The 15,358-nt window shown below is 42.3% G+C and overlaps 1 protein-coding gene across 1 annotated transcript in view; it reads right to left on the bottom strand.

The window, feature by feature from the left end:
• Nucleotides 1-278: 278 nt before the first annotated feature.
• AMPH (amphiphysin) overlaps nt 279-15,358 on the bottom strand; it is a 187,111-nt gene continuing 172,031 nt past the window's right edge. Inside the window, exons 21-23 of the mRNA XM_083188470.1 lie at nt 3,656-3,862; nt 2,280-2,381; nt 279-1,673 (exon numbers count right to left, since the gene is read on the bottom strand). Coding sequence (XP_083044596.1) covers nt 1,566-1,673; nt 2,280-2,381; nt 3,656-3,862 — 417 coding nt within the window. The 3' untranslated portion in view covers nt 279-1,565. The remainder of the gene's footprint in view (nt 1,674-2,279; nt 2,382-3,655; nt 3,863-15,358) is intronic.

Raw genomic sequence — 15,358 nt, 5'->3', positions numbered from 1 at the left:
TTGCACTGGCTTTCCCCAGATCACGGGGATTTGCCTGTTATAAAAATAGGCAAAGCCGTGCACAGCACCACGATGTGTGCTGAGCATTCATGCTGCAGCACGTCGCTCAGTCAAAAGTACTTATAATGTTATATTGTTTCTTATAATTAAATAATTAATTAAATAATAATATAACTAATCCAAATAATTCAAGTTTTCATCCTCGCCCATTGTTTATAAGAGTTCTGAGTTCATATTAACATAATTATACATAATAACATACATTATGATGCATTAGATTTTGTGATTGAACAAAAATTTTATTAGGGATGACACGACATTGAAAAAAACATAATAGATACATATGTATTTTCATACAGGATACATCATATAATTGAAATCATTTAATAAGTGTGTGCTGGTAAAATCTATATGTTTTTCTCCGGGATAAATGATGGTAATGTTTTGTAAACAGGCCCATCAGCTGTGCATGTATGCAGCGCTCATTTTCTGCCAGTGCTATAATGAACGAGTCACATTTTTTTATGAAGACATAGTTGATTGCTTTGGCAAAGGAAGCTAGTCGTGCCGTAGAGCATCAAACTAGTAAATACCACAATGCCAAAAAGAGTAAAAAGCAAAGCATTGTTCAATGATACTACAGACTCAAGAAACTACAATAAAGGACAACATACGTGATACGTAACTGTAATAGATATGTCTGTAAAAGACACTGAAAGAAAGAAGGTTTGCAGCAGTTCTTCAGTTGTAAGACTTAAAACCGTGTTCTCATTGTTCATTCTGCTCTCGTTACTATACAGTTACTAGTAAAATCTTCTGCAATGCAGCAATTCAATACAATATAGACTCAGTGCACAGAAGATTAAGGTTTGTATGCTGAAAAAAAAGATCAAAACTTTGTCCCACTGAACAAGTCACAATATACTAAACACATACTGTGTTAAAGTGAAAGATTTTTACTTTTTATATACTCAATATCATAACTGCAAAGTGTTTTATTAGTCAGTATGTTTATTGTCTGGGGAAGTGTCTAGATATCAAACTTCAGATGTGAAGATTGGAAGCCTAGGAAGAAACTTGGTGGAGATCCCGTGGGCACTTCTAGAGTTACTTCTGTCTGTAGAACCATCCATTGCTGGTAAGTAATATTAAATAGAGATATAAGAGCATAGCAGTGCAAGAAATACATTTCACCGATGATTCTGCATTCCACCCATGGTCATAATTCTCTTATGTTCTCCTAGTTTCATTTAACTTGAGTACCAGAAATAAATCTTTCACCCAAAAGTGTTTCCCTAACCATTGTTCTGAAAAATCACACACAAACCATTGGTTGCATACAGGAAAACACCGTGGACTTTGTTCCATTTACATGTCAGTAGAATATAGCTTCCTTCTTGCTTTCATGCTCATTTGCTTCTCATAGGGTCACCAAGCTTTGTCTGGGATAGGCATCAGTCTTTAACAGTTAACAAGGCGGCTTCAATTGTACCGGTCTTCTCAGAAGATTGATAAACCCAAATATTAAACGTCCATCATTCAACACCTTTGTGTCTTAGATTTAACTACTCTAATTTACGAGTAAAATTCTCTGGAAAAAGTCCTTTGTATGATTCAATATCTTTGTACTGTTGCCAGTCCAATTCCCTAACTCCGGTAAGCCATCCAGCCTCCTGTAAGAGAAAGAGATTATTATTATTAATATATGGGTAAAGTATGTTCTATCGAAACCAATCAATTTCTTGAGGAAACAGGTGGAGTACTAGCTAGTTTAGATGAATTTGGCACTTTTATATATTATTGCAGAGGATAACATGCTGCAAATGTCATCTGATATAAGCCATAGTATGATGGTATAGTATAGCCACTTATCAGGGGTGATTTAAGAGAGGAGCGTGTGCAGGCTCATGTGTGGCCCTCCTGTCTTGCAATGTGCCAGAGTCTACTGCACATGAGAACTCCTGTACGGCAAGTGTGCAAATCACCAGCAAAATAGACACCACACTATTTTCCCTTTGACTTCTGCAATTCTGTAGCGATAGGTCCGTGACCGACATTGGACTCAAGAGATGACAAAAGTAAGTATAACCATATGTGGTTACAGGGCGTGTGACTTGCCCAAAACCCCCCCAGGATTTAGGGTTCTAATTGCCTCGTGCCCCATGCACCCATTAAAGTTTCTCCAGTGTTGATTATGGTAAAACCATCATGGTATAGAACCACCTTAGTATTTGATGATTTATGGATGATATAGATTGTATGGCAAAATACTGTTTTACCTGATCATTTGTAGCTGCAGAGCTGATAACCAAAACAATGTCCCCTCTCTTAAGGTTGAGTTCATCGTCATTTGCTGCTTCAAAATCATGTAGCGCTTCAGCCTGTAAGTATATATGGTACAAAGAAGCTAATTACTAATACAAAACTTCAGAAAGTATTCAGGAAGTATTCAACTCTGACTGATTATAACCAATCAGTTATTCTTCCTGAAATACAATATACTGTAACAATATATATATAATCCTAACGCTAGGAGGAGCTTCAAAAATATAAAATAATCCAATAGAAAACTGCTTTTATTTTATATTCACTTGTGTACATTACAGAAGTAAACCCACTCATTGCCCAGTGTTACTGTGGTTTATAGGAACCAAATCATCAGTAGACATCACAAAATATAAACCAAAATGAGTCCACAAAAACAATATATACAGCACTCTGTGCTTCAATAATTATGCTAATAGAGATGATAGGGGAAATTTACAAAGATCGAATGGGTATGTATGAATGCACGTATTCGTACCCATCTATCTGATGGGCAAATTTACTATCATTCATACTGCTGAATTCGTTTGGTAATTCAGCAGAAAATACGACTGGAAAAAACTCATAATTTTCCACAGATCAGTCAGGACAGGTCTACGGGGGACCATATAGATGAGTATGGATGTGTATTAAAGTTATACCTTATTACAGTGTGTGTGTGGGTTTTATTTAGGGATTGGTTCTGTTGTGGAGCTGCAAGAGCCTATTAATGCCCTGCATGCTGGGAGTTGTGGTTCTCCAAGTCCCTGTATGGAAGGATTGCTAGGACTTGTTGTTCCACATCAGAATCATATACTTTATTTCATTTTTTACTGGCATCAGCCCGCCACCCACAGCCCATGGGTGCCCACTCCCCAAGTTACCCAGCCTGGGCTGACTGGCCAGGGTGATCATGCTTTGGCTGGGGGACCTTATGTATAAAAGGGATTCCTGGCTGTGTCATGACACTGCTGGCTGTTAGAGTCCGATGCTGATTTCCGAAATACAGGGAACCCTTACTCCTTTTGTCCCCTGTATTTTGGGAACCAGGACTGGGCCAAATGCCTGGTGCTGGTTTTAAAAATATATCCCCCTTCCTGTATTTCTGCAACCAGAAATGGCTTTGTAGATTTGCTGTATTCTCCGTTCATATTTTCGGCCTTCTTAGTAAATTCCCCCCAATATATGTTAATTACTGTTTGTTTGCAAAACACATATTAAATGAACAAAGGCTTTAGATATGTAGAATTAGAAGAACTGTAGAATATAGAGATGCCAGACTTTACATTCAGGTATATATATATATGAAATGGCAATATAAAATGGCAATATAAAATTGTGTAAGTACAACCTTGTATTGGAAGAAAGAAGGGATCTTCTGCTCAGTGTCAGTGACGGTGCTTTCATCCTGCACAACTGATGTTTCCTGGATGGCATCAAATTCATCTTTATCTTCAATAGCATTTTTGGCATGTGTGATAGCACTATCTTCATATTCACCTTCATCTTCATGGTTAGACGCTGGTTCTATCACAACTGATGGTATGCATGTAATGTCCTAATGGAAAATGAGAGCATTTATGTTGAAACACACACCTTTGCAGCACATGGAACTAGTCATGTACAGTGGTACTTGTTTCCTAGCACGGCCACAACGATCATGATCGTGGTCATCGGGTGTAAAATCGTGGGCATCGCGGCCATCGCATGCACTAAAAAAATCGGGTGCGATGGGCCTGCGATTTCCCCATAGAGAACAATGTTAAATGCCTCAATTTACCCGCGATGACCACGTTTTCCCATAGGAAACAATGTGAAATGGCTCAATTTAACCAAATTATCATAGGAACAATGGTAAATGGCCCAAAAACACCCCTGAACATTGAAATGTCCCCCCAAAAGTAGTTTACGCCACCCCGCGATCAACGTGAACCCGAAGCGTGGCGAGCGCATCGAGCCCGCGAGGGGCGGCGGTACGCGTCCTCCGACCTTTTCATACCCCCACTATCCACGTCGGCGTGGAGTTGAGAATAGAATAGTGTGGCGAGCGCAGCGAGCCACCGAGCCCGAAGCGTGGCGAGCGCAGCGAGCCCCGCGAGGGGACGCGGATACCTGTGAAGCCCGCGAAGAGACGCGTTTACCTGTGAAGGTATCCGCGGACCCTCGCGGGGCTCGCTGCGCTCGCCGCGCTTCGGGCTCGGTGGCTCGCTGCGCTCGCCACAGAATTCTATTCTCAACTCCACGCCGACGTAGATAGTGGGGGTATGAAAAGGTCGGAGGACGCGTACCTCCGCCCCTCGCGGGCTCGCTGCGCTCGCCACGCTTCGGGTTCACGTTGATCGCGGGGTGGCGTGAAATACTTTTGGGGGGACATGTCAATGTTCAGGGGTGTTTTTTGGGGTTTCTGGCCCATTTACCATTGTTAAACAAGAGAAGAAGAAAAGAAATCAGTTTGGAGTGGGGCGCACTCCTTACCCAGAATGTCTCTTGTTGGACTTTTTCATAAAAACGTACCTAATATTAGGTGTATATTTTATTGGTGTGTATATTAACACGTTAGCCTATCCGGCCATCACTTTTATTTATATTACGGGTTTTCAACTGTATTAGTTGTATTGAACCTTTTTAATTCCCTTTAAATGCAAAAACGCCCCATTCAGACCATTTCCCATAAATAAAGCCCAATGGAGGCGGGCCAGATACCTAGGTGACAGCCTCGAAAAAGCTACTGAGCGAAATGCGCATTGGCATTCACTCTGTGACCTTGTAGCAATGATCTGTGTTTAAATATATATTTGTTTGGTGTTTTAAATATTGTGTGTAACCGATATAGCGGTACAAATGTATGAGACATTACTGCGATAAGCGCACACTAGCCTGAGAAATTCATTCCCTGGCTTAGGGGCGGCTAATCGCACTTGTGCTCTATAACTGCTGCGGCGGAGTGTGCCAGTCGGTGAGACATAATCCCCGGCTGAAGGCACCCACCGGCACTTTCTGTCTAAATACTCCTATAATCTTTTGCTACTATACGCTAATCTCCTAAACGTATTAGTAATCACTGTGGCAATACAAGCCAGTGGAGGAGATTTAATCTGTTACCTGAAAACGCAGGTTACATTGACATCCATCATTACAGCCTCACAGAGCGGTGACTAACGGCTGATATAATAAACGGTGTAACTGTATGTTAGAACACAGCTTCATAAATATAATATGTATTGCATTATTTAATTCTTAAGCACTGGTCGTAAATCTTGCAGCTGTGCAGCAAAAGTAGTATACAGGGAGTAAAATACGCTCTAACGCAGTGATACAAAACACCAGCAGTATCTAGCACGAAACTGAGAGAAAATAAAAGTGAAATTCTCTCTTGTTAAATTAATAAAATACAATAAATTACATCTATTCTCATCCAGTTATCAGTTGGTGTTTGATCAGTGTGATAAAAAACACGCGTTAAAGAGATTCAATCTCTAAGACAAATCGGCAGATTGCCACATGTGTATGCGAACAATGAAAAATCAGATTCATTAATATGTCTAAAGGAGGAGAAACAATATAATTAACTCTGTACATACACTGACCAGCAATAAACTACTGATTGGCAGCAAATATTATGCGGTATCACGCAAAGTGAATTTTAAGTCCAATCTGTCAATTGCCTGGTGTGTATGCAGGAGCATAAAAGTTGTGCCAATAAATGCGTGCCTGGAGAAGGGAAGCCACAACAATATCACGAATTAAATCGTGTGGCCACCTGACTTGCACACTAAACTTCATACACCGCATATTGGCAGTAAATATCATGCAGAATCACGCTAAGGGAATTATAAGCTCAATCCAATAAATCGCCTGGTGTGTATGCAGAAGCACAACGTATTGTTGAAACAAACAGAACTTTTGCATACAAATGTGAACAATAATACAACCAACAATCTAATATATATGTGCACACATGTATAACCAATTCCTGTTTACTGATCCTTAGACATTGCTAATAGGAGGAATATTGGGCCGTACGGCAGGCATTCCCCAATTTATGTCATATTCTAAGATCAATTACACCTCGGGAAAATAGTTACATCTGAACAGCCAGAACAAATGACCCCCGACATACTGGAGAGAATATATGACATACATTATAATAGAGAATAACTCCACCAACAATTGTATCAAGATTATATTGATACAAAATACACTGGATGAATACACACAATAATAACAACTGTAACAATTAACACCAAACACTGTTGTCCAAGAAATAAATATCTTTTATTACAATTGTAATTAACACAGATTCTATATAACAGCAACAAGCGATTTCTGAATAAGCTGCAAAAAGGTCACAGAGACACGTTTTAAAATCTCTATTTCTTTGTTTATTCTATATCTTTATTTGTTTTTAATAATTTCGCTACGTTTCATCCCTTGTAAAGGGAATTAAAAAGGTTCAATACAACTAATACAGTTGAAAACCCGTAATATAAATAAAAGTGATGGCCGGATAGGCTAACGTGTTAATATACACACCAATAAAATATACACCTAATATTAGGTACGTTTTTATGAAAAAGTCCAACAAGAGACATTCTGGGTAAGGAGTGCGCCCCACTCCAAACTGATTTCTTTTCTTCTTCTCTTGTTTACACTGCTTAATTGACAAATCAGGGGGCTGCACCCTAGCAAACCAGGAATTATATATTTTGAAAAAATTCTTGGTAGGCGAGTATCTCTCTACCCAGAAAGAAAATAATACATAAAATATAAAAATATATGAATATCTGACTTATGGTGCGGATCACCCAACCTCCTTCTATCCATTTACCATTGTTCCCTATGATGATTTGGGTAAATTGACCCATTTAACATTGTTTCCTATGGGAAATCGCGGTCATCGCGGGTAAATTGAGGCATTTAACATTGTTCCCTATGGGGAAATCGCGGCCATCGCGGGTGGACCATTTAAGCATTTTTTGCCGCATACGACCCGACCGACGCGATTTTCACTGTTTTCAATGCATTTCAATGGAAAAATCGGGAGCATCGCGTCGGTCGCGTCGCAGGCCACTAAAAATTACACCCGATGGCCGCGATTGTGGCCGTGCTAGGAAACAAGTACCTGTACAGTAAATAGTGTTAAATCCCCCTGTAAAATCCACCACTGTGCTCAGCATTAGTGAAGCCAAATGCAGTCCCTGACACTGCGCTGGATTCATTGTGAGTAGACGGGACTGCCAGTATGGGCTGTAATAGACAGAGAGATGGCTTCCTGTAGGAAGCTACTACCTGCCTTACAGTGCAGCCCTAGCCGGCTTCTATGGGCAGCAGCCAATAGAGGTAACATTGCCAGTTACAATACAGAAGCAGGGACCCTGGACAGAGGCGAGGACCCAGGGGTGGGGACTCGGCAGGGCAGCTAGCAACAGCTATCCTCATATGGGCCCTTATTCTGGTTGGTGCGGCCGGAGCCGCACACGGTGCTCCGGCCGCACAAACCAAGCCCCGCCCACGAGACGGATCGCCACGGCCGTCCGTACACGGACGGCTGGCGATCCGCATAAAAATGGTGTAGGCGTACGCCTCCACCATGGTGGGAGCTGCCCCCTGCATTCGATGGTCGTCGACCATCGAAGGCAGGTCCGCACGCCCCAGCAGCTCCCGCAAGCTGAGACCACACGGACAATCGTCCGTGTGGTAGCTTGTATGGGGGCTGAGAGCTGACATCTGGCGACGTCAGCTTTCCGCCCCCATGAGTTGCGTCATGCCCTCATTACCATGCATACGCCCCGCGTTTGCATGGGAACGCCCATGAAACGCGGGGCGTACACATAGGGAAATGAGGGTATGAAGCCCCTCACGCCCCTATACGCCCCCTTTGCGGCGGACGAAATACGTCTGCGGCGAAGGGGGCTGCACATGCGCAGATTGACCTCTGCGCATGTGCAGAGTAAAAACATCGGCAGTACGGCCGCACGCGGGCCGTACCGTCCGAATCTGAATAAGGGCCATGGTCAGGTTGGAGCCACCCTTGGTCCTGATACATACTGTATTTGGGTGGCATTAAAATAAGTAGGCTATAATAGTGTTGTTTTCTCCCAAAATTTTAGTATCACTTCTAAAGCATAATAAAGTACATCAATAAACTGGTTAACAAGTGACATTATAAATGAGAACAAATATTAATGGTTCATCAAGCAAGCGGTATGTAATTAACAAGCATAACACACAAACAAAGCAAAAAGTTAGCATATATAAGGAAATAGGGGATCATTAGCGGCAAGCCTCAATACATACCATGAGGTAGCTGAGAAACATAGAGTAATCATTGTTGTGTATGTGTAGGAAGCAGGATTATGTAACTATGGACCTTATTATGGTTGACTCACAGAGCTGCGAATTTCGCAGCCTCGCGAGTGCCCCAGATGCCTCCCGCCTGCCCACCTTCGCACCCACGATACTCTGCACGGCTGCGAATGGATGATTTGCATAATCAGCCGTTCACAGTCTTGGGTGCGGGGGAGAAATCATTCGATGGTCAGTGACCATCGAATGATTTCTCCAGCGCTCACAGATCTGAGACACCTCTGTGCTCGGGTCATTACCATGGGAATGCCTAGCGTTTTCATGGGAACGCCCATGGGCTGTGCCCCCCGCCCGCACTGCTAGGTGCGAGTGGAACAGCGAATATGCAGTTCGCCATGCCCGCTCTCACCAAGTGTCTGCACATGCGCATACGCTAAAAATCGGTCCCCCGTGCGAACGCGCGGGGGACCGATTAAATTAGAATAACCCCCATGTCTCAAAAATGTGGATGCTCTGAATTCTTTGGCCAAGAAAGCAGCCAACCAGTCCATCCATAATAGGAAAATAATTTTTGATGAAATAATGAAAAAAAGGGGGTACTCCAGAGAGTCTGACCAAAGGGGACAGCATATTTAACTTTTGTTTAATAAACTTCCCATTGTACTATTATAAGTACTTGCCATCAAGGTTACTTCATTCATTACCCATGTGCTTGGGCTTTTAGCACCAAAGGGTTAGTCATCATTCTATATATTCCATTTACCTCTAGGGGCCAACTTGGCTACAGCGCAGTTACCCATCCCACTTTTCCTGTGTTTTGAGCATTGTTCTGTCAATGAGGGCACATAAGTGAGTAGAAAAAAACCATTAAAAAACACAGTGTGTGCTACTGTATGTTCTGAGATAAATATTCATAAACACTGTAGTTCTCTGTAAGAACTAGTTTCGAGTAATACTGTACGTATGTCAGTGAGATCAGGAAAGTGGTGCCACCACTGAGACCATTCTGTGTGTGTCATAATCTAAAATACTATGCAAAAGATATATGGATATATAGACTGTTGGAACGTCCCGATCTGACAATAACTCGACAATCGGAATTCAATGTTCTGAATGTTGAGTGCCGGAAAGTCCACGGATTGTCGAAAAATGCCCGTGAATACAACAATCTGTATCCGTTTCTGACCAAACAAATCCAAATAATAAAAGTGGAATGCATGTTTCACCGAAGGGGTGCACTGACCAATTAGAGAATAGCATGTGTTCCACATATGTGAAACGCAAAAAATCCCTTGATGTAAATGCTTATTAAGTAAAATATTGGGGACTAACTAAAATAATTATAAACGTTAAAGGGCACCAATTATATTATTACTAAGTAATACCTATATCAAAGGCATGTCAAAAACCTTCAGGGTGCGGTGCCCTTAAAAGAGTTGACATTAAAAGAGTTGCAACCATAAACGCCCAGCAAAGACACTGCCTGATACATCACATCATAAACAACATCAGAACAACTTCTTTTTATATGCAAATTAAAAATACAAGAAAAAAAAATTACAAAAAAAGAAGCAATTTTAGGCAGCACTGTCTAAAGGTAATTAAAAAAGATATCTATAGAAAGACATTACAGTATATGTAATTTGCTCATTAAGGCCACAGATCATAATTCCACTGGGCTTCTCTCTGGTGCAGTTTTTTAACACGATCGCCCCCATGATAAAGAGGTGGTACAAAGTCAATGAGCATACATCTGAGACTAGCAACTGAGTGGCCTAATGACATAAAATGTTTAGCCACTGGTTTATCCAATTTTTTGTTTTACAATACCTGACCTATGGATAAACGGTGATTTGCCATCCAATCCCTGAAGCACCTAGTGGTCAGTCCAACGTAATAAAGTCCACAGGGACAAGTTAGAATATAGATGACAAAAGAAGCTGTACAGGAAAGTCAGTGTCGTATTTTGATCTTTTTCCCTGTATGGGGACGAGGAAATGTTTGACCGACCAACATCGATTTGCATGTGGTGCAGTCAACACAGTGGACACATCCAAGACGTTGTGGTGGTAGCCATGAAGAATTGCTCACACTGGGTTGCTTGTGTGGTCGCATGAGCAACTGTTTCAAGTTGGGTTCCCCGACAAAAGGACTGCATAGGTGGTCTTTTATTCAAATGACCCATTTTTGTGTCCGTAACCACAGTAGGCCAATATTTCTTTATTGTCTGTGACTGAACAGAGTGCAGTTCCTGAATTCTACTATATATATATATATATATATATATATATATATACACACTTGTAAAGAATAAGCGTCACTCCGGGTCTTGTGGTGAAAAAAATTAAACTTTTACTGTGTCATAGTCAACGTCATTCCGCACATGCCCGTCATAAGGACCTGGTCCGGGGGCTTGTGGGGGTCCGGGGGCCCCGCCCCGGGGCTTGTGACGGCATATCTCTCCTTGCTGAGCTCCCCCACCACGTCTGTTCCTGCATGGTTCCCGACACGCTGTCTGCTGCATGCCCAGCGGGAGATCGTGGTTTCCAGCAGCGCCCCGGACCAGCGGTAGGAGGTTGCCTGGCTATTTCAATATTGAAACTTGTGGTACCCAGCCCACAGCAAATTTATATTTGGTACGGGTACATTGTTTGCCGCACCTGGATGTTTTATACCTGTCTTATTAAAACTTTATGTGATACACTATGGAGCGCCCATCCTGTGCTTTATTTTAACAGATTATCCATACTTTCTCCTGTGAGTCCTGGGAGTTCTGGAGGAGGCTGCATCCTATTTATGGATTTAGTGTGACCAGCTTGAATCTGTTGGTTTTTGATGATCGTCTTAGTGCTGGAGTGAAATACCCTCTCTTGCGCCGAGGGTCCACCTACCTTCTTCTCCATTTATATATATATATATATATATATATATTCGTAAGGGGGGCATACTAAAAGTAATCAGATTAACATAGACACAATTGCAAACACAGACAGACTACACAAAACAGTCTCTGGGTCGAGACTCACTGTCTCGACCCAGAACTAGGACTAGTTGGTCGACACAGCAGTAGTGACTGTGTTCTTCCTGCCTGAGAAGTGCCTACTCCCATCCTTTATACATTACTTATTGCTATCACCAGATCAAGTGGCTACCACCGCATCTCCTGCTTGTTTATATTTAGTGAAACTCTGTACCCGTCAAGTTTTCTGACGCCAATTGAACAGTTTTTTGTTCCCAAACTATGCATGTGAATACACACCATACAATTTATTGGATGTGACCGGACATTATTATAAATTTATCCATTTCGCTGCCAGTGCAGAATATTAACAAATAAGTGTATCAGACTAACCTATCGTGGATTTATACCACACAAATTTATATTGTAGTCTATTGTTGAAAATTACAGAAATTTACACTTATATTTCACATTAGCGATTTATCGCTGGACTCTATTGAGCCCAATTAAGTGGTTCTAACCACTTTTCTATGTTTTGTGTAGTCTGTCTGTGTTTTTGTCCATTAACAGCCTTTTAGACTAAAAATATTAAAAGCTATGTTTTAAAAATCTCAATCATTACAAAGAATAGTTTTTTCTTTATAAGCGTGCCCCCAAACAAAGGAGAGTACTTTTTTCTTGAATTTGTACCTTTTTTACCCTCAGGGGTGCACCTCCACATGAGTGATTTATTCTGTAATTTTTCACATTGTGGATCAAAAATCTGATACATTTATTGAAAATATACTATCTCTCAACTGCAAGGTGCAACTTGTGCGCGGGTTTTCCCTCCATCCCCTTTCCCCATTTCTCACAATTGCAAACACACTGTACAGAATCTGACGCCCCCCCCCCCATAGGTAGACATGTCAGTCTTCCCCACACACACTCATTCTGTTATATGCAGACAACCTCTCCCCCCTCCCCCCCCCGGATCCAAAATGTGCATCTCCCTGCTCCCTTGTAGAGCTTTTTTAACCCCTTCCCGACATTTGACGTACATTTACGTCATGGTCGGGAAGCACTTCCCGACACATGGCGTAAATGTACGTCATGGATTTAAACTGTCACCGCGTCTATAGACGCGGTGACAGTTTCAACATGTCTGCTGTCCCTGACAGCAGACATGTCCGTGCATGCCCAGGGGGGGCTGCGATGCCGCCCCCCCGTCGGCGATCGCTGTGATTGGCTGTTCAGTGTGAACAGCCATTCACAGCGTTTTCCTGTGTCACCGGCGAATAACGTTCGCCGGTGACACGGGATCAGAGGTGATTGGTGCTGTAAAGTACAGCACCAATCACCGCGGGGTGTAAGGGTGACACTGGTGTCACCCCACCTCACCCCGCCCGCCCCCAAAGGCCGTGATTGGTCCGTCGGACCGACGGACCAATCACAGCCAAGGAGGGGGATTTAAACTAACGGTGACTGCACTGCAGACGCCATTCCGGTCTGGAATAGCGTGCAGTGCGGTCACCGTACCCCCCTGCCGCCATACTGACCAGAACCTTGCTCCATACTTGCTCCATACTTGCTCCATACTTACCTGATCGCTGCTTCAGCACTGCTTCCTGGATCCTGTTGCTACTTGTGCCTTCCTGTGAAATTGTGCTGCTGCAGTGTACTAGCTAGATAGAGAGATAGATAGAGAGATAGAGAGAGATAGAGAGATAGAGAGAGATAGAGAGAGATAGAGAGAGATAGAGAGAGATAGAGAGAGAGATAGTGTCAGAGAGTGCTATATTTTGTGCTGCTGCAGTGTGATATAGTTATAGATAGAGAGAGAGAGATAGAGAGAGAGAGATAGATAGAGAGGCCTAGTGACAGAGTGCTATATTTTGTGCTGCTGCAGTGTGATAGTTATAGAGAGATAGAGAGAGATAGAGAGAGAGAGATAGAGAGAGATAGTGACAGATTGTGCTATATATTTTTTATATAACTGACTGCTGCCCCCTCCTTTTGTGCTGATCAGTATAAATTAACTGATCAGCAACTTTTTGGGGGCGCAGGTTTTTTTTTATATATAGATATACCTGTCAGTGCTGCTGCTGCAGTGTCATAGAGTGATAGATAGTGAGAGATAGAGAGATAGAGAGAGATAGTGACAGAGAGTGATAGAGAGTGCTAAATTTTGTGTCTGCTGCCCCCGCCTTTTGTGCTGATCACTATATCTGAGGTGATCAGCAACTTTTTTGGGGGTACAGAGGTTTTTTTTTTTTTTATATATACCTGTCAGTTGCACCAAAGGTTGTGCACCTGCTGCACCTCACTGGTAATCAGTGTCGCATCACTGATCACCTTTTTTTTTTGTGTGTGTGCTGTGGGGTCTTTTTTTAATTTTTTTTTTACACACACTGTGATTTTGTGGGTGTCCTGTGGCCGCTGTGCGCTGATCAGTGACGTACATCACTGATCATCTTTTTCGGCACAGGGTTGATCTATTTATTTTTTTTTTTTGATCAAATTCCTGTTGCCTTTGAGCGCTGTTCAGTGACAGACGTTACTGACCAACATCTGTGCTCAATTTTTGGCGCAGGACCTTTTTTTTTTTTTTTAACCCCTTAAATTTTTTATTTTTAACCCCTTCATTTTTTTTTTTTTTATTGGTATAAAGTATTTTTTTTTTTTCTGCACTACATACACACTACACACTACATACCCCCCGGATTGAAATAAAGTTTGTACCCCCCCCTACACTATACACGTGTTGAAACATTTCACTACCAGTAACACAAAAATAAAAATGGCATCCCAAATGTCCTCCCAAATGTCCTCCCAAATGTCCTCCCAGTCATCCAGGAGAATGTATTCAGTGGAGGAGGCATATGCCATGCTTGCTTCTGACTCTGACACAGCCAGTGATGCAAGCAGGGAATTTGAAGGATTTGCCTTAAGCTCCTCTTCCTCCTCTGGTGATGAGGGACCCCCTCAAAGACGCCCCCGTAGAGCAGCTGAGACCCCCCCCCCAATAATTGATCTCGTATGGACCCCACCACCAGACAATTTTGAGCCCCAGGTTCCTGAGTTTTTGGCCATGCCAGGAATCCAATTTGATTCCACAGGTCTCAGAGAAATTGACTTTTTCAAATTATTTTTCTCTGATGATTTTATAAATTTAATGGTGGACCAAACTAATTTATATGCCCAGCAGTTTATTGCTCAAAACCCCACGTCATCATTTGCTAGGTGGACCCCTGTAGATGCAGTAGAGATGATGACGTTTTGGGGTCTGGTGTTTCATATGGGCATAGTAAAAAAGCCAGAAATTAGGCAATATTGGAGTACAGATGTTCTGTACAGTACTCCATTTTACCGTATGGCCATGACCCGGACTCGATTTGAGACAATTCTTAAATTTATACATTACACCGATAATGCACAGTGCCCACCCAGAGATGATCCCACCTTTGACCGGCTATTCAAAGTCAGGCCGGTCATTGATCATTTCAGTGCCAAATTTGAAGAGGTGTACATCCCTGAAAAATTTATTTGTATCGACGAGTCCCTTATACATTTTAAAGGAAGGGTTAAATTCCGCCAGTACCTTCCCAGTAAGAGGGCAAGGTATGGCATAAAAATGTATAAACTGTGTGAAAGCACCTCAGGGTACACCCACAGGTTTAGGGTTTATGAAGGGAAGGATTCAAGAATTGAACCGCCAGAATGCCCCCCCTCCCTCGTAGGTGTTAGTGGGAAAATTGTCTGGGATTTAGTGCACCCCTTCCTGGATAAAGGTTATCACCTCTATGTGGA

This window comes from Crinia signifera, chromosome 5, assembly GCF_055691185.1.
Source record: "Crinia signifera chromosome 5, ASM5569118v1, whole genome shotgun sequence".
Classification (NCBI taxonomy): Eukaryota; Metazoa; Chordata; class Amphibia; order Anura; family Myobatrachidae; genus Crinia; species Crinia signifera.
The sequence above is the reverse complement of the archived record's forward strand: the minus strand, read 5'-3'. Positions and strand labels throughout refer to the sequence as shown.